This window comes from Rhinoraja longicauda, chromosome 5 (assembly GCF_053455715.1).
Source record: "Rhinoraja longicauda isolate Sanriku21f chromosome 5, sRhiLon1.1, whole genome shotgun sequence".
NCBI classification, from domain to species: domain Eukaryota; kingdom Metazoa; phylum Chordata; class Chondrichthyes; order Rajiformes; family Arhynchobatidae; genus Rhinoraja; species Rhinoraja longicauda.
In genome coordinates, this window is record NC_135957.1 from 44,360,319 (window position 1) to 44,384,144 (window position 23,826).

Consider the following 23,826-nt stretch of genomic DNA (forward strand, 5'->3'; position numbering starts at 1 on the left):
GAGAGTTGGGAGTGTGAAGTCTGGGGGCATTCTGGTTGGGGAGGGGGTATTCAGGTATGGGTAGGGAGGCAGCTGAGTGCGAGCAGAGGAACAGCAAGGATAGAGAGGGGCAAATGTCGTGTGTGAGAAGGAAGCATTTGAGTGTGAGGGGGCGGGGGGGGGGGGGGGTTGTCTGATGAATGGACAGGTGTGGGGAGGGGCAGTCATCTGTGAGGAGGGTGGCAGAGTGGGATGTAGTAGAGTGCGAGAAGGGGCAGTGTGTCTGTGGAGGGAACAGCCAAGGGGGGAGAGAATTGTGTGAGGGGTGAGGAGGGTCAGGGCGAGCAGCAGAATATTATTGGGGTGAGGTTAGAAACATTGTGTCCTGGGGGAGTCATCTGCAGCTGTGTGAAGGGGTATTGTTGGGGAGAGGAGATGATGCCAGGTGTGAGCTTGATTGGGACAGTGGTTTGTGTAGCCATGTTGGGGGAAGGTATTGGGAAGCAGGAGGCTGAGCAGAGTCTGGGTGTAAAGATGCTGGTGGTGTTTGGGTGCAGAGAGTTGGGTGCAGTGGGAAAGGGTGTCCGTGGGAGAGTCTGGTGGGGAGGATCTCTATGGAGAGGATTGGGGTTGGGTCTAGGTGGGGGAGAGTCTGGTGCAAGGGGAAGGGTGGGTAGAGTCTGGGGGCTGGGATGGATGTTTCTGTGGAGATTTAGTGTGGGGAGAGAGTCTAGGTGGAGTGTGGAGGGAGTCTCCGTGGATAGGATGGGGAATGCCGTGTGTGTAGGGGTCTGTGGAGTGTAGGCGGTGCCGGGCAGGGCCGGTGTGGAGAGGGAGGCTCGGTGGGGAGGGGGTGAACTCTGGGTGGGGAGGGGGTGAACTCTGGGTGGGGAGGGGGTGTACTCTGGGTGGGGAGGGGGTGTACTCTGGGTGGGGAGGGGGTGTACTCTGGGTGGGGAGGGGGTGTACTCTGGGTGGGGAGGGGGTGTACTCTGGGTGGGGAGGGGGTGTACTCTGGGTGGGGAGGGGCGCAGTGTAGTGCAGTGCAGCGTTGCGGGAGGAGGCGCTGGCCGGGGGTTTGCTAGGATTCGCTGGCCGCCTGCAACATGGCGTGCAATGCAAACCTGGCCGGGTGTGCAGGAGCTCAGCGCCTCTCGCACGTTGCCAGCCCGCGGCACACGATATGATGCCGGAAAATGGACAAGTCTTCGGGCACGTCTGATATCAAATGGAGCTCGGTGTCTCTACCGCTGGACATGGTCGTCGGCAAATTCCGGCTGCCGACCCTGGCAAGGCTGAGCCAAGGTAGGGGGACGGGGCTGGGGACGGGGACGGGGCTGTCGAGGTGTGGGGTTGTAGCTGGTGAAGTCCCCGCACTCATTCCCGGGGACTGGAGAGAGTTGCAGCCAAAAGCCGCGCACCCACGGCGCGGATACATGTTAGTAGTTGGGTGTTTGTGGAGCGTCCTGTTCATTCCAGGTGTCTCTGGGGCTTTCTTTTAATTCCAGGTGTCTCTCTCCAGATGGGGACTTGCCCCTGAGTTCACTGTTCCGTGTCCCCCCGCTGTGGGGAAAGCTGCAAGCTTCTCTCTCTCTCTCTCTCTCTCTCTCTCTCTCTCTCTCTCTACCCTCTCCCCTCTCCCCTCTACGGCTGGCGGGCTCCAGCAGCAGCTTTGCTCGCCCCTCTCAAAGCCTCCCGAAGCGCAGAGCGCCTCAGACCGTGCAGTTTATCGCTCAATCCGGACCAAGGTTCCGACTGTGTGGGGCGGGGGGTCCCAGGGAGGGGTGGAGAGGTGAATTATAACGGCAACAATGTGCTTGGTCGGTGGCAATGACTTTACTGCTGAAGTATTGTATGTTATCCGGAGAAGAGTATAATTGATGAGATTTTGCATTTTTGGCAGATCTTTTATCCAGATTACTTTGGTGGGGGGGGGGGGGGGGGGGGTTGTTTTATAAACGCAATTTAAACTATGGGCAACCAGATACCAATACACCTCAGTGCAGTGATGTTAACGGGTCAGCGACTTTGGAAGTTTGCAATCTTCCCTGTTGCCATTCACAGGATTCAGAGGATGCAACTAAAGTCGATATTTATAACATTGGAACTTAGTGACACAGTGTTTGCGTACTGGAAACGTTGACCTCAAATCCCCGACTCCTCGGGAGGGTGACCACCTTATTTCACAGATTCGACAGCTGGCCTCTGCATTCAGTGGAGTCATGTTCAAAGTTAGGGGAACTGAATGAGCGCCTCGACCCTAAATCATGTTCATAGAAAATAGGTGGAGAATTGGGCCCTTCGAGCCAGCACCGCTTTTCAATATGATCATGGCTGATCATCCAAAATCAGTACCCCGTTCCTGCTCTTCCCCCATATCCCTTGATTCCGTTAGCCCGAAGAGCTAAATTTAACTCTCTCTTGGAAATGTCCAGTGATTTGGCGTCCACTGCCTTCTGTGGCAGATAATTCCACAGATTCTGGCTGAAAAAAGTTTTTCTTCATCTCAGTCCTAAATGGCCAACCCCGTATTCTTCCGAGATATTGCCTGACCCGCTGGATTACTCCAGCACGCTGTGTCCTTTTAGTGAGGAACATCATTGCTGTGGGATATTAACAGCGGAAGTGCGGCGGACTTGGTGCACTCGCAAGATCCGAAGTCATTTCATGATTATGTTTGGAAGGAACTGCAAATGCTGGTTTACACCGAAGATAGACACAAAATGCTGGAGTAACTCAGCGGGTCAGGCGGCATCGCGGGAGAAAATGAATTCATGCTATACAGCTTATAATGGAAAACGTGTCATGGTTGTTCTTGACGGTGCACAGTCACTTAAGTTCCATCTGAAGAAATCTGTAGTTGGGATGAACACCACAGTTGGAACACGTTTGTTAAATTGAATTCCCTTTTTTCCCTTTCTCTCGTTTGTTTGACGCTGAGAGGCAGATTTGAGCCCCATTTATCTACATAATCTAGGCTGGGTCTGTGATTTACATGCAATAATGGATGTGCCATCTATTGAATCTGGTGCCCTGTCTGTTCCTTCAGAAGGATGTAAATTTTTTTGAAGCGGTTTGAAGATGAGCAAGGAGTCCCAGGTCAACAAGTTGGCTCCACAGAATGTTGCCTGGTCATTAATCACCCGCTGTATTCCGTTGAGACAAATAACCAGTCTTCTGGTTTGATCATTGATTTATTTTATGACTACCGCATGAATGTCTGGGTTAGAGATCCAGACCAGAACTTCTGATGCAAGAGCTTGAATATCCTTCAAAACCGCCTGCAGATTTCTCTTCTGGGCCTCTGATTATACCTGCATGGGTTTATGCAGCGCTTTACACTCAATCAACACGGATGCTGTAGACTTCTGTTTGAGGAGAAAGGTGGAGCATCCACCAGGATCTGTTCTGGGATAGTTTATGATTATTCATGGTTCACAAAGATGGCCCGACCCTTCAATTTGTTCTCTAAGTTTCCAGCAGTTTGTTCAAGGTTAAGCATCCGGGGAGAATGTTGAATGGCTTTCAGTTGCCTTTAGTTTTGACGCGGATGATATCACCTGCTCGTTGTTCAAATCGGCTTGATTTGGTTGTCTTTTGTGTTAACATAGCCGTTCGCTTTTAAGGGCACAGATTTACAACGGAGGAGTCATGCAGCAATATTTCCTATTGTAGATGGCTAATGAATCATATTGGGGAGCGAAGAATTTCAGAGATAAGGTTTGAGTGAAGTAACTGAACTTGTTCTCTGCAGCAAAGTAGGTGAATCAGAAATTTAGCTGAAGTGAGAAAGACCATGAACAGGTTTTGGACTGTGTAAATAGAAGTGAGCAGATTTTTAAAAACCGGCAAAGGTCAAAGAAGATGTAAAGAAAAACGTTTTTCTTATTGCAGGAAGTAGTTATAATCTCGACTTCACTCCCCATATGAAGACAAGAACCCATGAGGAAGTGAAAATAATCAAACATTGTCTTTACATAGAATTGGAAGGACATTTGAAGGAATAATTTGCAGGACCATGGGGATGGATTGGGATTAAGAATGAGGGGCCTGCTCTACTTAAGAGCTGATACAAAATTTATGGAACCTATGCACTTTTTTTACATGCACCTTTAAGCAGATATTACGACATTGAAATTTCAAATGTCTACTCAATGTGGACGATATTTGATCTGATGTTGGGGGATGTGGTGAGGGGTGGTGATGGAGTTTACCTTATTTTCGAATCTGACCTTATTGCAATATAACCAAGCATGTTGCTGAGATGGTGGGTTATTGTCTGGCAAGAGGGGGTGTGAAGCTGTCCAGGGTTTATTAACTCCAATTTCATTTCTGGGCAACTATTGGAGTCAATTTCTTATCAGTATTTTTCAGCATCCATATAATTTTCAAATATATTTATCCCCGTACAAGATGTTGATTTACAAGAATAATATTGTTGGTTGTAAAGTCTGAAATATCATTTTGAAAATTCTGCTGAGTAATTCAACACTTTAAATACTCTAAAATATAAAGTTTATCAACTTTTAACAAGGATAAAACCTAACACATGGTTCAAGTAGTCATTTGATGACAATTAATCGTTCAAACATTATTTGGCCTCTATTCCTGGGGGTGCTTCCAGAAGTTTTTTGGCTTATTGCAGAAATATTACTCCATATGTATTATGTTGAATGAGTTGTATTCTGTGGTTGTCTGCCCAACTATTTCCCATTCAGAATTATAAAAGTGTGGTTTAAAGGGTTTCAGTCATGATTAAATTCCAAATGAACCAAACTTTAAAAAAATATTAATTTGTCAACAATTGCCCTGTACTCATTGTCATTCACTAGGGCTTAACAGTTCAGTGCTCTGTCTGACTGGCCAAGGTCCAGGATTTCTTTATCAGAGAATAACAGGAATTACAGCACAATTAGTAGTCCTTTTGCCTTGTCATGTCTGTGCCACTGATAACATTCCAAATAGAGAAACTTGCAGTGAAGCTATTTCCCTCTTTAATATCTACTCATCTAAGCATTCACAAGAAAGAGAAAAACAAAAATGTGAAGTCACTTTTTTAAATGTTTTCCTTGCTTAAATATTTATACTTTTTACTTCTGGGTGAAGTCATGATTTTGAGTCCAACACTGGTGCACTGACAATAGACAATAGGTGCAGGAGTAGGCCATTCGGCCCTTCGAGCCAGCACCACCATTGAATGTGATCATGGCTGATCATTCTCAATCAGTACCCGTTCCTGCCTTCTCCCCATACCCCCTGACTCCGCTATCCTTAAGAGCTCTATCTAGCTCTCTCTTGAATGCTGGCAGGGCTTCTTAAAATCCAACAATTGACAGTTCCTTCATTCTTTTGGTGATGATCTTAAAGATTTTGCTCTCGTTTTACTGATTTATTGATCACTGTAAATAGTATTTCTTAATTTTCCGTATAATTTAAGAACATAGTGAATCGAAGTAGATGTAGACTGCTGCACCAATGTGTATGATCATGGCCAGTCTATACCTCATTGAATTTGCTGCCTGATCTCTGAGCTCTCACATCTTCATTGCATCCAAATACCTCTTGATCTCAGTTTCAATTGTACTCACTGGCTGAGCATCCACCAATGGTAGAGGAGGGAGAGAATTCTACAAATTAACAACAATCTAAGTAAAGAAATATTTAACCTTTGCTAAATGGCTGACTTCTTACCTTGACACCCAAGTCTTCTCGACTTTGCAATCAGATACATCCTGTCAATCCCTCTCAATCTTGTACATCTTAATGAAATCACCCCTCATCCTTCTAAACTTCAGCAAGTGTAACCCAATCACACTCACTCTGTCCTCATAGGACAACCCACTTATCCCTGGAATCAAACAGTGAAACTATGCTGTACCCTCCACCGGGCAGATAAGGTATGGAGACCAAAATTGCTTGTATTATAGACAATAGACAATAGGTGCAGGAATAGGCCATTCGGCCCTTCGAGCCAGCACCGCCATTCAATGTGATCATGGCTGATCATTCTCAATCAGTACCCCGTTCCTGCCTTCTCCCCATACCCCCTGACTCTGCTATCCTTAAGAGCTCTATCTAGCTCTCTAGAATTGCCCTCCACTGCCTTCTGAGGCAGAGAATTCCACAGATTCACAACGCTCTGACTGAAAAAGTTTTTCCTCATCTCCGTTCTAAATGGCCTACCCCTTATTCTTAAACTGTGGCCCCTTGTTGTGGACTCCCTCCACATTGAGGACATGTTTCCTGCCTCTATCGTGTCCAACCCCCTTAATAATCTTATACGTTTCGATAAGATCCCCTCTCATCCTTCTAAATTCCAGTGTATACAAGCCTATTGTTCAAGGTGTAATCTCACTAATGTTCTCTACAACACATCAAGACTGCCCTACATTTTTTACTCTATCCATCTTGAAATGTGAAAATTGCTTTCCAAATTCCTTGGTGAAATTGCATGAATAACTTTTTATATCCCATTCAGCCGGATTCCAGCGTACCAGCAGTTGTTGGTTTCTTGCTATTTAACCAATCTGTTTATCTATTCATTCTACCGATTTCTCATTTTCATTTGTTACAATCCACTTTATCTCCATGTTTGTCCATTCATTTAATACATTTTGTTAGTGGAGTATCCAAAGCCATGGTAAGATTTGCACCTTTCTGTACTTGTTCTTGTTGCATCTTTGTTAGTCTTTCAACTTATTGCAAGATTTTAACCATCACTTAAACAGTCAATTATGTAGATTTAAAAACAAGCAAACAATGGTTTGCAACTTAGCACCTTCATTGATAGGCATGTTAGTCCTTGTTACTTTGACAGTCCAAAAGAGATTTTTTTTAAAATGACAGCAGCTGAAAATGCTTTGTTTAATTAATTTCAATGCAGACAAAGCAACAGAGATCTCAACTTCAGAATATCTAGAATGCCTCCAGAAGGCTGTTATTTTACATATACATCCTGCAGATTGTGAATGTACTGTCTGATGTTTTCTGGTACATGTGGTTTGTGTGTGGTGACTACAATTTGCTTATATCCAAAAATCAGCTCTGTAGGTGGAATAAATTATATGGTGTTCAAATTAATTACAATTGTCTTTTATGCAATAGGTTTATTTGTCTTCTCGTTCCATTGTGTGGATATCTCGTATTAGTCATTGGTGGCTGAGAGGACGGGACATAGTTCAAAGGCTGCAAAATCATAACAGTGTAGATGCTGGAAATCTGAAATAAAAAAAGAAAAATGCCAGAGACACGTTTTTCTTTCTATAGATACTGCCCAACCTGCTGCATGTTTCCTGTATTTTCTGTTTTTCTAGTCATAGTGTCATACAACATGGAAACAGGCCCTTCGGCCCAACTTGCCTACACCGGCCAACATGTCCCAGCTACACTAGTCCCACCTTCCCTTATTTGGTCCATACCCCTCCAAACCTGTCCTATCCATGTACCAGTCCAATTGTTTCTTAAAAGTTGTGATAGTCCCTGCCTCAACTACCTCCTCTGGCAGCTCGTTCCATACACCCACCATCTATTGTGTGCAAATGTTACCCCTCAGATTTCTATTAAATCCTTTTCCCTTTCCATTTTCCCTTTCATCTTAAATCTATGTCCTCTGGTCCTTGATACCCCTACTCTGGGCAAGAGACTCTGTGCATCTACCTGAACTATTTCTCTTGTGATTTTATGCACCTCTTTTAGATCACCCCTCATCCTCCTGTGCTCCAAGCGTATTCAACCTCTCCCTGTAGCTCAGACCCTCGGGTCCTGACAACATCCCTGTAAATCTTCTCTGTACCCTTCAGCTTTCACCCCAACATCTTTCCTATAATATGGTGCTCAGAACTGAACACAATACTCTAAATGCGGCCTCACCAATGTCTTATATAACTGCAACATGACCTCCCAACTTCCATACTCAATACTGACTGATGAAGGCCAATGTGCCAAAAGCCTTTTTGACCACCCTATCTACCTGCGACTCCACCTTCAAGGAACTATGTACCTGCACTCCTAGATCCCTGTGCGCTTTCTCACCCCCCCCCCCCCCCCCCCCGAGCCCTACCATTCACTGTGTAGGTCTTGCCCATGTTAGTCTTCCCAAAATGCAACACCTCACATTCCATCAACCATTCCTCAGCCCACCTGGCATACTGATCAAGATCCTGGTGCTATTTTTCACAATCATTTTCACTATCTGCATTACCACCCACTTTTCTAACATCTGCAAACTTGCTAATCTTGCCATGTATGTTCTCATCCAAATCACTGATATGGATGACAAACAGTAATGGGCCCAGCACCAAACCCTGCAGCACACAATTAGTCACAGGCCTCCAGTCCGACAAACAACCTTCCACCATCATGTTCTGCTTGCTTCCATGAAGCCAATTTTCTATCCATTCAGCTATCTCTCCTTGGATCCCATGCGATCCAACTTTCCAGAGCAGCCTAATATGTGGAACCTTGTTGAATGCTTTGCTGAAGTCCACATATATAACATCTACAGCTCTGCTCTCATCATTTTTGGACACATCTTCAAAAAACTCAGATTTGTGAGACATGACCTCCCATGTACTAAACCATGCTGACTATCCTTAATCAGCCATTGTCCATCTAAATGCATGTATTTGTCTTCCAAAAAACTCTAGATGCTGGATAAAGAGATGTTGTAAAATCAGGGGTTCAATTTTTTCATTAAAGAACAGTAGCTGCACTTGCAACATTCTTTGTTTTATTGAATAAGAAAATAACACAAATTTTATGCATTATTTTTCATACGTTGGTCAATGCTTTAAATTGTCTCTGCCGGCTGAATTAGAGCAGCATTTCTGTGATCGCTTAGACATTTTCTTGGCAGTTTACATTTACTGTGGATGAGACCGAGTTGGCTGAAAGCTATTTGGTTATGGGATGAGAATGATTTGCATATCAACTCTACTTTAACAAGCTGACATTTTTAGATTTGCAGGGAATTTACTTCAGATTATACTAGTGATGCTCTTGAGAAATGGGAAATGGGAAGTGGGTGGTGGGAAGGCAGGGGTAAAATTGTTTTTGGCTGTACTCCAGGCTCTCATTCTTAATAATAATATTTTGATCCCCAGTGTGGTTTCACTGTCCCTTAAGCAGTCGACTCCTTGCCGCAGAGCCTTTCAGCAACCCAAATATGGTTGAAGCACCAAGTTTCTTTTGTCTCTTGTCCAAATGCATGGCTTGATTCAGTGCTCATTTTTGACCAACTATAGGCATGAACCTCACTCCAAATGCATCTCCCTTGGTATGTGTTAAACTCGGACAATTGCTATGGTCAAGTCAGAAGTGCAAAATATATATTTAGAATGTAATACATTATGAATGTCCTCCATTGTGTTCTTTTTAAAACATTAACTTCAGCAGTGGAAGCTCAATTACAGTCATTTGTGATTTATTTATTCCCCTAAAGTAGTTCAGCACTGCTATCCTCTGTGGTTTAGGGTTATTGTTCATTTAGAGTCTGTCGCCGGACACATTTTCATTTAACTTTAAACAGTTTGTGGGCAAACATTAACAATGTTAATGCCGTTCTACATACACACAAGATGTGCCCATTGAGGAAAGAGAGTCCTTGCTGATTTATAAATGTGGCAAGAGGTAATTTCTAAACCTATTATAAAGTGTTTAATATTGATTATTTTGGGGGAAAAGCCTGAGCTGACTGCTCACATCATTAAACATTTATTTGCTAGACCTTATATTGCTAATGCTTTAAACCATTTAGTAGTTTTAATTTAGTTTCTTTCAGTATTTGAAAGTATAATCGTTAGTTTATTATGATTTATATATCTATTTGAAGTGATAATAAATTTGAAATTAATTGACTATGACTGAGATGTTATCAAAATTTGTTTGTTATGTTCTTTTTCCCTTCAATTGACCATTTATTATATGAATATTTCCCACAAACTGGTTAATTGATATCTGAAGTGTGATTTATCTGCATGCCCCAAAGTGGATTAAAACTATCAGTGAAAAATGGGATTTTGATTCAACCCGTTTCCTTTTGGATTATTTTGCAATAGTTTTTAACTTTGCTCAATCCAATGTAATTCTATAAGTTTTAGTGTTTCAACAGAAGTCGTGGGTTTGCAGTTGGCAGTGGACTTACCTGTGAGTTTGGAATTTGTGGGTTTGAGCCTGCTCTGGGGAACTGAGCATCAGAGCACAAAATCACAGCTGCCTGTCCAGTGCAGGAGTGAAGAGATGTAGCAGTGGTTTTCAGATGAGATGCTGAACAGGAATACATCTGTTGGGTGGGACTCAGAGATCAGATCCTAAAGCATTATTTTTGTTTGTGGTCTGACTTATCCCTTAATCAACATCACTAAAATAGATTAGTTAGTCATCTACCTAATTTCACTCCTGCCATCGGGAAGAAGGTACAGGAGCCTGAAAACTGTGACGTCCAGGTTCAGCTTCTTCCCTACAGCCATCAGGCTATTAAACACTACAACCTCAAATAAGCTCAGAACTACAATAGACTATTATTATTATTATTATTATTGTTATTATTGCACTACTATTGTTTGTTTTTTGTGTGTACGTGTGTGTGTGTGTGTGTGTATATGTGTGTGTGTATATATATATATATATATATATATATATACTATGTGTGCATATATATGTGTACTTGGGACCATTGTACATAGTGATCTTTTGTTCTCTCTCCTTTATCATATTGTTTACAGTGTACTATGTTTACATATTCTGTCGTGCTGCAGCAAGTAAGAATTTCATTGTTCTTTCTGGGACATATGACAATAAAACACTCTTGACTCTTAACAAATTCCTTTTCTGCAAGTTTGCTGCACACTGATTGGCTGCTGCATTGCCTAAATTACAACAATGACCACACTCTGAAGTATTTGTTTGGTTGTTCAATCTTTTGGGATGACCTGAGATCCACAAAAGCCTTAAACAAAGACAGTTTTTTTTGGTAACATGTATGTAGTATAAAATTCTTAACATAAACCAAGCAGAATTGAAAATGAAGACACTGGGAACTGCTGAAATTGGTTTACAAATAAACACAACTGCTGGAGCAGGAGTATTCACCCATCACATGACAGTCTTTGTCCTGCCCCCACCTCTTATCCAGCTTTCTCTCCCCTAATACAGACAGTCTGAAGAAGGATCTTAACCCAAAAAACATCACGCATTCATGTACAGAGATGCTGCCTTACCTGCTAAGTTACTCCAGCATTTGGTGGTTTTACAATTGACTATGAAGTGAGCTGTTGTGAATTCTAAGCAGAAAATGGGTATGTTTGAATGAAAAAATAACTATATTATTAGCATTATATGCATTCCATTATATTAAAGCAATGCAGCATTGAAGATGGTTTACAGTCCATTGTGATAAAACCATATTACAGAGCAGATTTGTTGAGGGAATCGGCAAAGTTGAATAAACACTTGGCCTAAGAGGACGTAATTCTCCTCATTGCATACCATTGCATTGATTACGTACAATTGCCATCCTTTGTCATTCATTCCGTGTTGCTTAATTCAGTTTTGATTTGGATATTCTGTTTCTAGCACTATTTGTTCTGTTACTACGTTTTTAATAACTTTTCTCCATGCCATGGGAGTGGAAAGTGTGAGTTGAGATTGTAATTGATCATGAAATGGAAAACAGTTGATAACGTTATAAATTCATCCCATCACCTCTATGATTGATCATTTCTCAAACCTTGTCAAGTCAAGTTTATTTGTCACATACACATACACGATGTGCAGTGAAATGAAAGTGGCAATGCCTGTGGATTGTGCACAAAAAAGAATTACAGTTACAGTATATAAATAAAGTTACTATAGTGAAGACAAAATTTAGTCTCTGGAGTTATAAAAGTTGACAGTCCTGATGGCCTGTGGGAAGAAACCATCTCATCCTCTCCGTTTTCACAGCGTGACAGCGGAGGCAGTTGCCTGACCGTAGCATCTGGAACAGTCCGTTACTGGGGTGGCGGGGTCCCTCATAATCTTACTTGCTCTGGATCTGCACCTCCTGATGTATAGGTCCTGCAGGGGGACGAGTGTAGTTCCCATGGTGCGTTCTGCCGAACGCACTACTCTCTGCAGGGCCATCCTGTCCTGGGCAGAGCTGTTCCCAAACCAGACTGTAATGTTGCCGGACAGGATGTTCTCTACAGCCCCAGAGTAGAAGCAATGAAGGATCCTCAGAGACACTCTGAACTTCCTCAGCTGTCTAAGGTGGTAAAGGCGCTGCTTTGCCTTACCCAACAGTGCGGCAATATGCGTTGACCATGTCAGATCCTCTGTGATGTGGACTCCCAAGTATTTAAAACTGCTCACCCTATCCACAGTAGACCCATTTATCTCCAGTGGCATGTACGTCCTTGGATGTTTAGCCCTTCTAAAGTCCACAATCAGCTCCTTAGTTTTTGTGACGTTCAAGAGGAGGCTATTGTCCTGACACCAGAGTGCCAAATCAGCCACCACCTCCATCAGCCATCAGGCCTTCTCATCGTTGTCGGAGATCCGGCCCACTACCACAGTGTCATCAGCAAACTTGATGATGGAGTTTGAGCTGAACCTGGCCCCACAGTCATGTGTGTACAGGGAGTACAGTAGGGGGCTAAGGACGCAACCCTGGGGGGATCCTATGTTCAGGGTGAGGGAGCTAGGTGTGTGTTCCCCCATCCTGACCACTTGGGGCCTGGCGGTGAGAAAGTCCAGGACCCAGGCACACAGAGAGGTGTTAAGCCCCAGTTCCAGCAGCTTCTCAACCAATCTGCTGGGGACTATTGTGTTGAATGCTGAACTAAAGTCAATGAACAGCAAATGTCAAATGAATTGACATGTTTTTATTATTCCCGCTCTCCATGATGTAGAAGATCCAATAGTTTTCCTTCCTAAAGTTGCGCAGTCAGGCTGCCTGAATACCGACTTAGCATTTGTTCTGCACTTCTTACAATGCCATAAGATAATTTGGAGAAAGCAAAAAGATAGGATCAAACAGCAACCAATGTAGAAAGTAATTTCTTTTTGCAAGTTTGGTTGAAAAGGAGTTTTCAGAATGTTTGCAGTTCTACAGCCACCTGCAGCTCCTTTATTTTGTGTTGCTATTCTTCATGGGTGAATGCAAGCAGTGCACACCTGCAGCAGATAATGGAGGAGTGGAGGAGATGGCATTTTGACCACTGGTGCAAAGCAATTGTTTATCCTCTGTACTCCCCTCCCATTATTTCAGTTCGTGAAAGGAACCCAGTATTGGGAGGGAAGAACATTGGCAGCTGAAACCTCCGCAGTCATTTTAGTTGAATTTCTGTTCATTCGTCTTCGGTTAACACCAATGAATAACCTTTTAAGCAATAACTATTGAATATCAATCGGGAGAATTTAAAATGCTTATCACAGACAACTGAAACCAAAGCGAGCAGCCAATCAACACCATGCCCATTTATTACCCAGCCAACCACAAATTTTGAGCTCTGTACAATTCAAAATCATTTTTTGTTCATATTATACTTACAATTGATTGACCATGTTAGAATTACATTTTAAAATAAACTGGGCTTTATGTTGGCTATTTGTTTAAATGATAGTCTTCAAATGCAATCAATATTTTGAAGTTAGTGTCTGCTAACTGCTGAACTGAAACTTGTCTTGGTCTAAAAGTGAAACATTTGTATTACCGAGCACAAGCGAGTCTGAAGCATAATTAAAGAAAGGCCAATGGGTTTTACTCTCAATCCTGCGATGATGTTTGACTCTTCTCAGCCTGAAGTGAAACTAAGTTAGAGCATAGAACAGTACAGAACAGGACAGGCCATTCAGCACGCAATGTCTGTGCAAAACATTATGCCCAGTTAATTTCCTATCTGAAAGCTTCTTAAATGTCATTATTGACTCTGCTTCCACCACCAACCCGGGCAGCACATTTCAAGATACCTCTTTGTTTTTAAAAAAACATACTCTGCATATTTTCTTTAAACTTTCTTAAAATTCATCTTAAAACTATGCCTTCTGGTCTTTGACATTTCCATACTGGGAAAATGTTTCTGACTGTCCATGCTATCGATGCCTCTCATGATTTGGTATCATTTTAGCGGGTCTCCACTAACCTCCAATGCTCCAGAGAAAACAATCCAAATCTATCCAACCTCGCCTTGTAGCTCAAAGCCTCTAATCCTGGCAGCATTTTGGTATGTTTTGGAAGGAATTGCAGATGTCAATAGTCAATTTGTTTGTCACATACACATAAATGTGCAGTGAAATGAAAGATTACCCACAGTCCAACAATAAGACCAATAAAAATAAGCAATAAAAATATGCAATAACTATGCAGATGCTGGTTTACCCGAAGGTAAACACAAAATGCATTTTGGTAAGCCTTTTCTGCATCATCTCTAAAGCCTCCACATGCTTTGTGTGACAAGGTGACCAGAACTGTGGTCTCACCAAAGTTTATAAAGTCGCATTGTGACTTCTTGACGTTTGTGATTTCTGTTACACTATGGATAGAGCAAAAATTAAAGTAATAGCCTTCATTCGTGATAATAAAGTGGAAGATTTGGTCTGACAGTGAAATTAAAAAGCTTGATGGCGCTTGGTGATTTAAGTGAGTATTTTGTTATCAAGAAAAATGTCAATAAATCCACAAATATACTCTTTAGTATCTAGCAGTGCAGGAAAAACACACAAAACATTACACAGTCTGAAACGTAGGAAAGATTGCAACAGTTCCAGTAAGCACAATAAAGATGCATAAAGGGCACATGCTCGGGTAGGGAGAATGTTGAACTCTATATCTCAGGGGGAAGGAATGTAGAACTGTCACTTTATGCTTCAGAAGAAGGATATATATACACTGACAAATACAGTGCCCTCCATAACGTTTGGGACAAAGACCCATCATTTATTTATTTGCCTCTGTACTCCACAATTTGAGATTTGTAATAGAAAAAAACCCACATGTGGTTAAAGTGCACATTGTCAGATTTTAATAAAGGCCATTTTTATACATTTTGGTTTCACCATGTAGAAATTACAGCTGTGATTATACACAGTCCCCCCATTTCAGGGCACCATAATGTTTGGGACACAGCAATGTCATGTAAATGAAAGTAGTCATGTTTAGTATTTTGTTGCATATCCTTTGCATGCAATGTCTGCTTGAAGTCTGCAATTCATGGACATCACCAGTTGCTGGGTGTCTTCTCTGGTGATGCTCTGCCAGGTCTCTATTGCAGCCATCTTTAGCTTATGCTTGTTTTGGGGGCTAGATCCCCTACAGTTTTCTCTTCAGCATATAAAAGGCATGCTGAATTGGGTTCTGATCGGGTGATTGACTTGGCCACTCAAGAATTGACCATTTTTGAGCTTTGAAAAATTATTTTGTTGCTTTAGCAGTATGTTTGGGATCATTGTCTTGCTGTAGAATGAACTGTCGGCCAATGAGTTTTGAGGCATTTATTTGAACTTGAGCAGATTGGATGTGTCTATACACTTCAGAATTCATTATGTTACTACCATCAGCAGTTGCATCATCAATGAAGATAAGTGAGCCAGTACCTTCAGCAGCCATACATGCCCAGGCCATAACACCCCCACCAACGTGTTTCACAGATGAGGTGGTATGCTTTGGATCTTGGGCAGTTCCTCCTCTCCTCCATACATTGCTCTTGCCATCACTCTGATATAAGTTAATCTTCGTCTCATTTGTCCACAAGACCTATTTCCAGAACTGTGGTTGCTCTTTTTAAGTACTTCTTGGCAAACTGTAACCTGGCCATTCTATTTTTGTGGCTAACCAGTGTTTTGCATCTTGCAGTGTAGCTTCTGAATTTCTGTTCATTAAGTCCTCTGCGGACAGTGGTCATTGACAAATTCACACCTGACTCCTGAAGAGTGTTTCTGATCTGTCGAACAGGTGTTTGGGGATTTTTCTTTATTATAGAGAGAATTCTTCTGTCATCAGCTGTGGAGGTCTTCCTTGGCCTGCCAGTCTCTTTGTGATTAGTAAGCTCACCAGTGCTCTCCTCTTAATGATGTTCCAAACAGTTGATTTTGGTAAGCCTAATCTTTGGCTGATGTCTCTAGCAGTTTTATTCTTGTTTCTCAGTCTCATAATGGCTTCTTTGACTTTCATTGGCACAACTTTGGTCCTCATGTTGATAAACAGCAGTAAAAGTTTCCAAAGGTGATGGAAAGACGGGAGGAAAGACTAGGTGCTGAGAGCTCTCTTATACCTGCATTAAGGAGGCATTTAAACACACCTGAGCAATTACAAACACCTGTGAAGCCATGTGTCCCAAACATTATGGTGCCCTGAAATGGGGGACTATGTATAAACACAGCTGTAATTACTACATGGTGAAACCAAAATGTATAAAAATGACCTTTATCAAAATCTGACAATGTGCACGTTAACCACATGTGATTTTTTTTCTATTACAAATCTCAAATTGTGGAGTACAGAGGCAAATAAATAAATGATGGGTCTTTGTCCCAAACATTATGGAGGGCACTGTATGGTACACAATTGTAAAATCAAGGTGATCAGTCGAAGTTTTCAAAAAATCGTTATTTGTTTTTTTCCCCCTGAAACTGAAGCAGTTGAAGAGATCGAGTTAGTTGAACACATCATGGGATAATGTGGGATCAGATGTCAGCCATTTAGCCTCTTGAGCTTATTCCACTATTCCTTAGCAGATCTGTGACTGAGATCCCATATTGCCTTGTTCAAGTTTGAAGAAGTGTCTCGACCCAAAACGTCACCTATTCCTTTTCTCCAGATATGCTGCCTGACCAGCTTTTTGTGTCTGTCTTGCCTTGTTCAATATTTCTTTAGCATCTGGAGGCAACATTCACTATCATTTTTAATTATTCTGTACCAATTCATGACATTTTATGTATGTTGTCCCCAAGGTTTTGTTTGACCTCCACCATTACCTTTCTATCAATTGGAAAAGAAGCTTTAAGCCTGATGCCTATACGTGAGCCAGCATCATACATGTAGGTTGTAGTACAGAAATAGCAATTGAAGTGGAGGATGTAGGAGGTACTCTGTGTGCAATAAGCACACTTAACAAGCATCAGTATAATGATGGTAGACACAAAATGCTGGAGTAACTCAGTAGGTCAGGCAGCATCTCAGGAGAGAAAGAATGGGTGACGTTTCGGGTCAAGACCCTTCAGTATAATGATGACATCAACTTCCATTCATGGATTGCCTTTAAGATAGGTCAGCATCACAAGCACATTAAAAAAACCCCATGCCCAATTAAATAAACTGGATATTGGTGATGAGAAACAAGTAATTGTTTTGAAATTGCCAGGAGTGAATCTTTTGTAATTACTTGTAAGAAAGCTTGTGGGGAGAGTCGAAGAATAAGAAATAGTTATGTTGGCTAAATTTCTAAAACCTCTCATGCACATTTGTGAATTACAGATAAATATATATTTTAAATCTTTTATTCATTTGATTTTCCATTTTGTTTGGTAGGCTTCGATCCCTCATGGAATTTTTCAGTGAAGCTTAGACAAATAGTTGGAGAGTGTGGAGACAGAGATTAATCAAGGCAGATGGAACAATGCCAGTAGGCTTCGTGAGATTCATGTTAGTAATCGGAAAAAAAGATTCCAATTTGTATCTCAACAAGTTAAATGCAATCAAAAGAGGCACTGCCAGCAGTCTCTAAATTAAACCTGTTAATGCACGTTGCATGTGCATTATTTGCCAAGAAATTATGTTGGCCAGCAACGTTTAGTGAGGAAAGCAGTAAACTGATGTTCAGTACCCGATCTGAATGATGAAGGTTTGCAGCTCTGCCATTTGGAATCATTTCAGAAAGTATTGAATGGAAAAATCCATGACATATTGGCCAGACTTGAAAGTAGAGTTAGAAGTCAATAATGCTTAAATATTCACAAATGCTTGAGCATCACCTCAGCAAATTTCTCTAGAGATGCTGGGTTAGTAATCTATGGTGGAGGAAGTATAAATTGCAAACTGTTACTCCAAAGACTATTTATTACTGATCATGTAGTTATCTAAGAATGCTACAGTTATCTAAAATTCTGTGTCAAAGTCAGAAGGTGGAACTATATTTGCAGACATAGATAATTAAATTCTCCTGTTGTATATGTTGACATCTATTAATGTTCAATAAATTATATTTCTTTTAGCACAAAAATGTTGTCAGAATACTTGGAAAAATGCAGCATTGTGACTAGGGAGAGGGGGAGCAGGAGCGGAGCTGTGGGGGCCTCATCTATGATGGAAGAGGGGAACCCCCATTCCCTAATGAATGAGAACATCTCAGATATCCTGGTATGGAACACCTCATCTTGGACGCAGATGCGACGTAGACGGAGGAATTGGGAGTTGGGGATAGAGTCTTCACAGGAAGCAGGGTGGGAAGAAGTGTAGTTGAGATAGTTGTGGGAGTATGTGGGTTTGTAATAGACATCATATATATGTTTATATCGTATAAGTTCCTTGATATTTTTTTAATTAATATCACCTGTAGGTATTTAATGGCAATCTGGTGCTTATCTAATAAGCTGCAGCATGGAATTTACAGTTACAATTTCCCACATGCCGTCACCTGAGGAATTATGGGGAGGCAATAAGAGTCAACCAAATTTGTTACCGCATATTAAGGGAAATATTGGTCAACCACTTCTGCATATCACCTATTACATCGATGATGCCTGTGTAAAATGTGGCTTTCAAAGTAGTTTGTTCATCTGTAATGATGAATTATGCCATTTGTTCTTTAATCAGACCAAAGCATGTTACACACTGACATCCTATTGGTTCCAAAGTAAAAGTAGAAAAGCTAAATGAAAAAACATATGAAGATGCCATTAAGCTGGACAGATTGCAGAGATGATTTGTGGGAATATTACCAGGACTTGAGGCCCTGAGCTACAGAAAGAGAATGGGCCGACTAAGATTTAATTTCTTGGTGTGCAAGAGGCCGAGGGGATATCTCTTAGAAGTGTATAAAATCATGAGGGAAATACATAAGGTGAATGCACAGAGTCTTTCTCCCAGGATACGGAAATCAAGAACCAGAAGACATAGGTTTGAGAGAGGGGAAAGATTTAATAGGTACCAGAGGGGCAACTTTTTCACACAGAGGCTGGTAACTATATGGAACAAGCTTCCAGATGAAGTAGTTAAGGCAGGTACAATAATATTATTTAATAGGCATGTGGAGGTGTACATGACTCATTTCGAAACTGAAAAACCCCTTCTAATTCAAAGTTCTTCCACAATAGGAAACTCCCTTTTAGTTTTAGTTTTAGAGATACACTGTGGAAATAGGCCCTTCAGCCCACCGCATCTGCGCTGACCAGCGATCCCCGTACACTAGTTCCATACTACACACTCGTTCTGTACTACACACTAGGGACAATTGACAGAGGCCAATTAACCTACAAACTGGCACATCTTTGGAATGTGGGAGGAAACCGGAGCACCCTGAGAAAACCCACACGGTCACAGGTAGAATGTACAAACTCTTGTCCAGACAGCACCCGAAGTCAGGATCAAACTCGGGTATATGGCGCAGTAAGGCAGCAACTCTACCTATGTGCCATTGTGCCGCCCTACTCTATATCCATCTCTATATCCTATCTATTCTGCTCTGTATCCATCTCTCAAGAAAATTTAGAATCTTGTATGCTTCAATTAAGTTCCATTTATTTATTCTAAACTCCAATGCAAACACGGCTGGTATGTTCAACCTCGTATGGCACAACTCATTCACTCCAAATATTAGTCTAGTGAACCTTTCCTGAAGTATTTCCAATGCATTGACATCCTTCCTTAAACCAGAAGGCCAATACCCACACAGTAATGCAATTATGGTCTCAGCATTGCCCAGTATAACTGAAGCCAAACCATTGTTCTTGTCTTTACATCCCTTGGCAGTAAACAACAACATTCCATTAGCTTTCCAAAATGCTTGCGAATCACTGGGACACAGATTTCTGCAATTTATCACTAGTTCGATAATGGGCTTTCCCATTTCTCCTGCCAAACTGAACAATTTCAGATTTCCATACATTATACACCCCTTGCCAAATGTTTGCTCCTCACATAACCAATGTACAGCTATTTGTGGTGTCTTTATGTCCTCTTCACAAACTATTTTCCTCTCTATCTTAATGCCATCAGAATATTTAGCAACCTGATGTTAAAACGTACAAAAACCCCAGTTGCCTTTGCAGGATGTTGATCAATTGATGTAATGCTTCAGGCATTCTCTGTTAGACACAAAAAGCTGGAGTAAACTCAGCGGGGCAAGCAGCATCTCTGGGGAGGAATGGGTGACGTTTCGCTTTGAGGCCCTTCAGTCTGAAGAAGGGTCTCGACCTGAAACATCTCCATTCCTTCTCTCCAGTGATGCTGCCTGTCCTGTTGAGTTACTCCAGCTTTTTGTGTATATCTTTGGTTTAAACCAGCATCTGCAGTCCCTTCCTACAGAGGCATTCTCTGGTATAGAGCAATGGAAGCCTAGTTTTAGTGTGGCAATGAGAGGCAAATTCACCGCTCGTCCTGTTGTGCATCTGATGTATCGGGCGCAGAGTGGGAAAGAGGACTAAAAGTGTTACTGTGATGTTGATACCTGTAGATACTAATCCAGGAAGACCTGCAATAATTAATCTTGTTGAAGTGTCATTGATGAAAACATTTGATGATAACCAGATTACTTGGTATTCTCTCACTATTTAAACTACAAATACAATTTTAATATAATGTTAGAGCTTCTATTTTTAGCTCTATATCTATCATGGACATGTGGGGACAAATGTCCATGGGGACATGACACAAATGTCTATTGCTTTTCCACTTGCATCTAAAGGGCCTGTCCCAGTTATGCGATTTCTAAGGCGACTGCCGGCGACTGTCAAAGTCGTAGCAGATCGCTTAAATTTTCTTTTACCCTACGACAATGACCACGACAATGCCGAGTCAGGTCGATACAAGTCACTTTTTTTGTGAAACTAGCACCTGGCTAAGAGATTACACCATCTTCGGAAACATCGCAAAATTCCCACGCTTACCTGACCGTCAAACTGTCGCCTCCAATCTACCTGTCAAATGTCTTGACGATAAATAAATTGGTTAAACAAAACTATCTTCTGGTATCTTCAAATGCCTTTTCTTAATTTAATATTACGTGCTTCTAAATGCATCTGTGACAACCTAGCAAACCTGGGGACAGCATGCGACAGTGCCCGCACGATACCTACGATACCTGGCAACAAGCCAGCTGTCGCCGAGAAATTTCTATCTGGATTTTTTTTCCGCGACGCGCTGAGATCCGCTACGATTCATTGGACTCCTCACAATCATGCCCGTGAGTGATGGGGGAGGTGGGCGGGGAGGGGGGTGGTTGTTGGATGGGAAGGGAGGGAATTAATATTATCCCAAGGGAGGAAGCTAGCTGTGTACCCCACAGAACCACTGTTGTTCATCCAGGATATCTCCCACCAAGCAAAACAAGGTCCTCTCCATGCCCTTCCCGCTGCTCTGTTTCCCAGTACATTGATAACTATCAGTGCCGTTTCCACTCTCGTGTTGAACAGGAAAAGTTCATCGATTTAGCTTTCCCCACCATTCAAAGTCCAATGTTAACCCTTTTTCTTTCCTTCCCTTGGCATCTGTAGCATCATTTCTGGGAGGTGTTTTTGACTGGGTTTGTGGTGTACACATTAAGAAATGAAGCCCAATGGAAGTATGCAAAAGCCAGCAGCAGTGCAGTTGACCATCGTTGGTCGCAGATATCATGTTTACAAGGTTGCAGCAACCTTGCCTACAACCTTGCAAACGTGATATCTGCGACCAGCGATGGCCAACTGCACTGCTGCTGGCCTTTGCCACATTTTGTGTTTGCCACCTGCACTGTTGTATAATGCAAGAAAATGGGGGCATGATTAAGCAACCTCAAGCCTGCCAGGCCATTGAAATTGGTCGTGGCTTATCTGCCACAAGTTGCAACATTTGTGTTGGATGTATATCGTGATCAGTTCCTAAATCTTTCAAAAATGTAGCTGCCACCTGTTTTTGAGCCACCACAACTCTCTGGGTAGAGAATTTCAGGGATCCATCATCAGGGGCGTAGCCAGGTTCTAAAGTTAGAGGGAGCGAGCACATAAAAAAGGGCGCCATGACACATACCAAACACTTTTTGTCATTTTCTCGACACTCGAATTTGCCTTACTCCTAGTGCTCATTATTTCTTTGTACATGTCTTTGAATGAAAGAAACTCTTGTACAATTTCAGTTTGACTGTCGATTACGTCTGAGTATGTGTCTGCTAAAAATTCTAATTTGTTCACATTATCTGCGTTGTCAAAATGCTTTGGATCTAAAACACTAAATTTGGAAGCCACATTTTTAAAATGCTCAAATCTTTTACCTGTGCTATTTATAATAGAATCTAAGAACATTAAGTAGGATTGAACCATGCATATCTTTCGAGCATTCCTTCACCCTCTGCGATTTCATCATGGAATCTTTTTCTTTTCCATTCTCTGTGCTGCTTGTATTCTGTATTAATATCACATTTTTGAGCCAATTCAGTTGCTTCATTTTCAATCTGTTTGAATTGAGATTCATATTCATTTCGCATATTTTTCATATCTTTTTCAAAAAGCAATCAAATGAGAAGCCGTTACCAGATCTAGACTACTTTTCTGTAAATGTGTGGATAAATTGAAAGCCTTGTCTAGCACTTTACTCCAGAATATAAGAACAACTAAGAATTCATAAGTACTGAGTGTTTCCAGTATACCCTTTGCCTCAGCGAGCTGCTTAGGAGTACAGTTTTTTATCTCACCATCCAGAATTCTTTGTAGAGCAACTACTAGTGCTGATAAATTCTGCAAGACTGCCTCTACTGCTGACTTTCTGGACGCCCATCTAGTATCACAAAGTTTCTTTAGAGTCAGTGTGAAAGATTTGATCTGACTGCGTTGTTCTTCTTTTAGTACTGAAAGACGACGTAAACTGCCAGTCATAGAGGAGGTTATGACATCACGGTTTGTTATGGTTCCCCAGATGCCAGCGACCACCAATGCATCACAGGAGATTGAGCAGACAGTTCAAAACACTGGGAGGTTGGTCAAATAAAGTAATGGCTCTAGAAAGTTCTTCCAAGGCCATGCGATAAAAAAACTATAAAAAAGAATGAGATTCGACTTTTATCACACAAGTGAACTAAAGAGTTAAAAAAAATTGTTGAAAAGGCGCCACTTTTCAAAAAAATGTGCTCCTCCATTAGCTACGCCACTGTCCATCATCCTCTGTGAGATTCAGTTCATTTCCAGCACATGTTACAGTGCTCTACATAATGTTTTGGACAAAGACCCATCATTTATTTATTTTTGCCTCTGTACTCCACAATTTGAGATTTGTAATAGAAAAAAATCATGTGGTTAAAGTGCACATTGTCAGATTTCATTAAAGGGTATTTTTATACATTTTGGTTTCACCATAAGCTGTGTTAGTCCCCCCATTTCAGAGCACCATAATGTTTGGGAAACAAGGCTTCACAGGTGTTTGTAATTGCTCAGGTGTGCTTAATTGCCTCCTTAATGCAGGTATAAGAGAGCTCTCAGCACCTAGTCTTTCCTCCAGTCTTTCCATAACTTTTGGAAACTTTTATAGCTGTTTATCAAACAAGAAGACCAAAGTTGTGCCAATGAAAGTCAAAGAAGCCATTATGAGCTAGGAAAGAAGAATAAAACTGTTAGAGGCATCAGCCAAACCTTAGGCTTACCAAAATCAACGGTTTGGAACATTATTAAGAAGAAAGAGAGCACTGGGGC

At 41.7% G+C, this 23,826-nt stretch overlaps 1 protein-coding gene across 2 annotated transcripts in view; it reads left to right on the plus strand.

The window, feature by feature from the left end:
• The first annotated feature begins 1,034 nt into the window (after positions 1-1,034).
• gareml (GRB2 associated, regulator of MAPK1-like) overlaps positions 1,035-23,826 on the plus strand; it is a 131,748-nt gene continuing 108,956 nt past the window's right edge. For both annotated transcript variants that reach the window (XM_078399401.1, XM_078399402.1), the window contains exon 1: positions 1,035-1,284. In XM_078399401.1, coding sequence (XP_078255527.1) covers positions 1,176-1,284 — 109 coding nt within the window. In that variant the 5' untranslated portion in view covers positions 1,035-1,175. The remainder of the gene's footprint in view (positions 1,285-23,826) is intronic.